The sequence below is a fragment of the Arachis duranensis genome, unplaced genomic scaffold, assembly GCF_000817695.3.
Source record: "Arachis duranensis cultivar V14167 unplaced genomic scaffold, aradu.V14167.gnm2.J7QH unplaced_Scaffold_63799, whole genome shotgun sequence".
NCBI lineage: Eukaryota > Viridiplantae > Streptophyta > Magnoliopsida > Fabales > Fabaceae > Arachis > Arachis duranensis.
The window spans coordinates 6097-10675 of record NW_026265003.1 but is presented as its reverse complement, the minus strand read 5'-3'; the positions used below and the strand labels follow the sequence as shown (position 1 = coordinate 10675).

Sequence of the window (4579 nt, the reverse complement as noted above, 5' to 3'; positions counted from 1 at the left end):
TCAATTCATCACTTTTCAACTTTACTTCACTTTCAAGTTATTCCCATCTCCTAATTTCATCTGATTATCAGGTTTAATACTACTATTTATAACTAAATGAATGAAAACAGAGGTTTAGAGGTTTGAAATAGGTTTTAAAACTTCAAAAATCTTGTTTGCTAGGACAGAGACCACGCATACGCGTGGCTCACGCTTGCGCGTGGGAGTGTGAAATTGCAGCTCGCGCGCGCGTCTCTTTGTCATGCGTACGTGTGGGTGAAGACTTCATGTCACGCGTGCGCGTGGGTCACGCGTATGCGTGGGCGTGCGTTCTTAAAAAAAAAAAAGAATCAGTAGCAAAGCTACAGAGTTGCAACCAAAAACCAGTTTTAAGTTCCAATCTTCCAACACCCATAACTTCTTCAATTTGAAATTATTTTCACTTGTTTTTCGAATGGCATAAACTTTCATAAACCCAATTTTCATTTTAAAACAAATTGGAAGCAAATTGAGGATCCAAAAATCAGGTTATGCCCGCCGAAGTTCGAAAACCAACTTTTTGCAAAACCCCCTTCAAACCTTATTTACATCCAAAATTTCCATTCCCTTCCTTACCAAACTTACCATTCCAACTTTATATACCAGTAACAAGACTTAACACAATTCTACACCATACTCTACACCATGCTTTCAATCACCATTCATTACCATTGTACATTTTAACAAATTCATCATGGCTTTATTCAATATATTTGCAATCTCATAGCCACCAACTTACTCCTGCTTCATTGTTACCTCAATATAATAACAACCTCCATCACATAATCAAATCACATCATAAATATCAAGGACACTAAGTATTGTACATTTCCATGCGTTTCAGCTTATCTTATGGTCATCTAACCTAGGTTTTTACAGAACCTTACATATTAAATACAAAAAACCTAAATCATACCTTGACCGATTCCCACGTAACGATCAAGGCAATTTAATTAAAACAAACACAGCCCCTCAAAATCCAATAAACACTAGGCTCAGCTTCCTCCAAGTTCCAATATTAACAATTTCAAGTTTCAATTATTTATTCATAACCTAATACATATTCAAAACACATATATATATATAGGAGCTTCTCTTGAGGAAATAACGCGCTGATCTAGCCGCCAGCGGAACCACAAAGGACTATCGAAATTTTTTTTTGTCGATAAGCTCCAATTGCATCATAGGAATTACAAAAAAGGGTTTTTTTTCGTATATCTATTCCTCAATGGATAGTTTTGGTCCTGTTGAAAATACCAGTGCAAGTGAAGACCCAATTTTGATTGATATGGAAAAAGACTTTCCTAGCTGGAATGATAGTGACAATTCTAGTTACAGTAATGTTGATTATTTAGTCGGTGTCAGGAACATTAGAAATTTCCTATCTGATAAAATTCTTTTAGTTAGGGATAACAATAGCCAAAGGAACCGTTATTCCATATATTTTGATATTGAAAATCAATTTTTGGAGATTTCTAATGATCCTTCTTTTCTAAGTGAACCAGAAAGTCTTTTTGATAGTTATAATAAGAATTCTAGCTATCTGAATAATGTCTCTAAGAGACATGAGAATCATTACATGTATGATACTAAATCGAGTTGGAAAAATGGCATTCATAATTGCATTGAAAGTTATCTTCGTTCTCAAATCTGTATTGTTAGTCACATTTTAGGTGAAAGTGATAAATACAATGACAGTTACTTTTATACTTCTATTTGTGGTAAGGGCGGAAATAGTAGTGAAAGCGAGGGTTCTTCCATAAAAACAACTATCACGAATGAGAATTTAACTAAAAGAGAGGATTCTAAAGATCTCGATGAAACTCAAAAATACAAGCATTTATGGATTGAATGCGAAAATTGTTATGGATTAAATTATAGGAAATTTTTTAAATCAAAAATGAATATTTGTGAACACTGTGGATATCATTTGAAAATGAGCAGTTCAGATAGAATCGAACTTTCGATTGATCCAGGTACTTGGAATCCTATGGATGAAGACATGGTCTCTATGGATCCCATTGAATTTCATTCGGAAGAGGAATCCGAATCCTATAAGAATCGTATGGACTCTTATCAAAGAAAGACAGGATTAACTGAGGCTGTTCAAACAGGCACAGGTCAACTAAACGGGATTCCTGTAGCAATTGGGATCATGGATTTTCAGTTTATGGGGGGTAGTATGGGATCTGTAGTAGGCGAGAAAATAACCCGTTTGGTCGAACATGCTGGCAATCAACTTTTACCTCTTATTCTAGTATGTGCGTCCGGAGGAGCACGTATGCAAGAAGGAAGTCTGAGCTTGATGCAAATGGCTAAAATATCTTCTGCTTTATATGAGTATCAAAAAAATAAAAGGTTATTCTATGTATCCATCCTTACATCTCCTACTACTGGTGGGGTGACCGCCAGTTTCGGCATGTTGGGCGATATCATTATTGCCGAACCCGATGCTTACATTGCATTTGCGGGTAAAAGAGTAATTGAACAAACGTTGAATACGACAATACCCGAAGGTTCACAAGTAGCTGAATATTTATTCCAAAAGGGCTTATTTGATTCAATCGTACCGCGTAATCCTTTAAAAGGGGTTTTAAGTGAGTTATTTCAGCTCCATGCTTTCTTCCCTTTGTGAAAAATTTAGCAGAACTTAAAAGATTTTTTTTCTTTTTCCAAATAAAAAAATTTAAAAGTGTATTATCATACCTATGTTCCTTGCGGAAATAGAAGGCGAAATCAATCCATTTTTTTAGTTCTACGTTTTACATTCATTCTTTCTATTTTTTTATTATTTTAATAATATATTATTATATATAGAATTAGATTCTATTTTATACTCCTCAATATACTTTTTTCTACTCATCCTATTCCTATTTACTGAATATATCATACTTACATGCATCATTAACCAAGGTTTTTTGTTAATATAGGAGGATTTGACGACTTTCCTGCTACTCCTAGTAGGAGAAGGACAAAGAACAGAGGAAAGAGACATAGGATAGACGAAAGATGGAGAGAAAGAGTATAATCCATTTTTAACCCCTCGCAACAAGTTCAGTTTGAAACCGAATTCCTTCCTTACTGCAGTAGCCGTAGTAGTAGCAGTAGGAATAGTCGCCAAATAGACGGAATTAGTCTTAGTGCCGTAGTTGGATTACCTTCCTCACCTTCCCTTTGTCCCTTAACTGCTGACAGCAAGCATTCCTGGAGCAAGTAATCTGCCAAAGAATAGAAAAGAGAGGTTGATCGCTGTCTTTATGAGTTCGTGATGAGACGGAGATCTCAATCAAGGGCTCTGAAAGCAACTCTTGAACCCCAGGAGAGGGAACTCAATAGGTAGAGGCTATAGAACCGTTAGGCTAGGCCAATTCTACTTCATTTGTTTGCTTCGGTTTACCTTCTTTCAGTGGTAGCTTTTGTGTCTAGCTCGTTCTCTTATTCCCAGCTCGAAAGAAAAATGCTTTAATCTAAGATCCCCCTGAGCCTGCTAACTCAACTCTTCTTTCTTAGCAATGATCTGTTATCAATGAATTTCTTCCTTACCGGAATTCGGAGATAGGACTTAGCCGGGTATTTGACTTCAGCTTAGCTGCTTAGCGAATGCTATATTTAGCCCTTTCCGGCCCGGGTCCGGGTATAGGTAGTAAGTATTGAGACATGTAATTACGTTCGGATCGGGCTACATGCTTGTTGACCAAATTTTGTGAAGATCCTCTGTTAGCTACGATAAGCCACTATAGGATCGTAGAAAGTGTGTTCTCAGTTATTCAAGGAGCGAAAGGGCTCAGCAACACCGACGTGGGCATTCGGTAAAACTAAACCATTTCAAGCGCTCCCATATGCACACCGCATCTTAGGGCTATTTCAATGTAGTATAGTTCTAAAAAAGTGGTTCATTCGCCCCGGATTCCACCCTACTATGGCATAGTCAAACTCTTTGTTCTCATAACAGAGAACCGGCCCTTAGCCTTAGTTGGAAGCTAAGGCATAGGACCTATGCTATGATAGGGTTCTCCGCTTCATCGATCTCCCCTTCCGCCTTTAGTATTTGAATGGATGCTGCTTTAGCTGAGTTGATTATGGAAGAGACCCGGTTAGCCCCGCGGGTGCCCGCATCCTTAGGCAGTATGGATTCTGTTTTAGCTGCTGCCGGCTTCAGCCCATAATTGGGTGGTACATGCATTTGAACCTCTTTTTCCTTAAGGAGCTCCAGTTTGATCAGTACTTCGTTCTTGGGAAGCCCTTCAAGGAATCGTTTCTTTTGTTAAGCAAGCTAGAATGTGTTTTCTGCTGCTATCAGGAGTTCCTGACCCAAGGAGCTACTTCTTCGTTGAGCTATGACCTTCTTGTGATCTACCTGCCTTACTAGCTGTACTGTTGGTCGCTTACCTCTTTCTCCGGATTGGAACTTAGCCCTAGATTCAGTATCTGGTATGAGATGAGTGTATGGTGATACACATTTCCAAAGAGAGAATGGAGGACTGAAAGAAGGCTAAGGAGCTGCTACAATAGCATTAGCGCTTCCAGGCACGCTTGCCTATCACTTCTGCTTCCTTCATCC

The 4579-nt window shown here is 38.2% G+C and overlaps 1 protein-coding gene across 1 annotated transcript; it reads left to right on the top strand.

Moving 5' to 3' along the window:
* Positions 1–1242: 1242 nt before the first annotated feature.
* On the top strand, positions 1243–2791 carry LOC127744602 (acetyl-coenzyme A carboxylase carboxyl transferase subunit beta, chloroplastic; the record flags this gene model as incomplete). The annotated part of the gene is given in 1 exon segment (XM_052256740.1): positions 1243–2791. A coding segment is annotated over 1 exon segment (1411 nt), but the record flags the coding sequence as incomplete, so codon positions are not given.
* Between the last annotated feature and the right edge of the window lie 1788 nt (positions 2792–4579).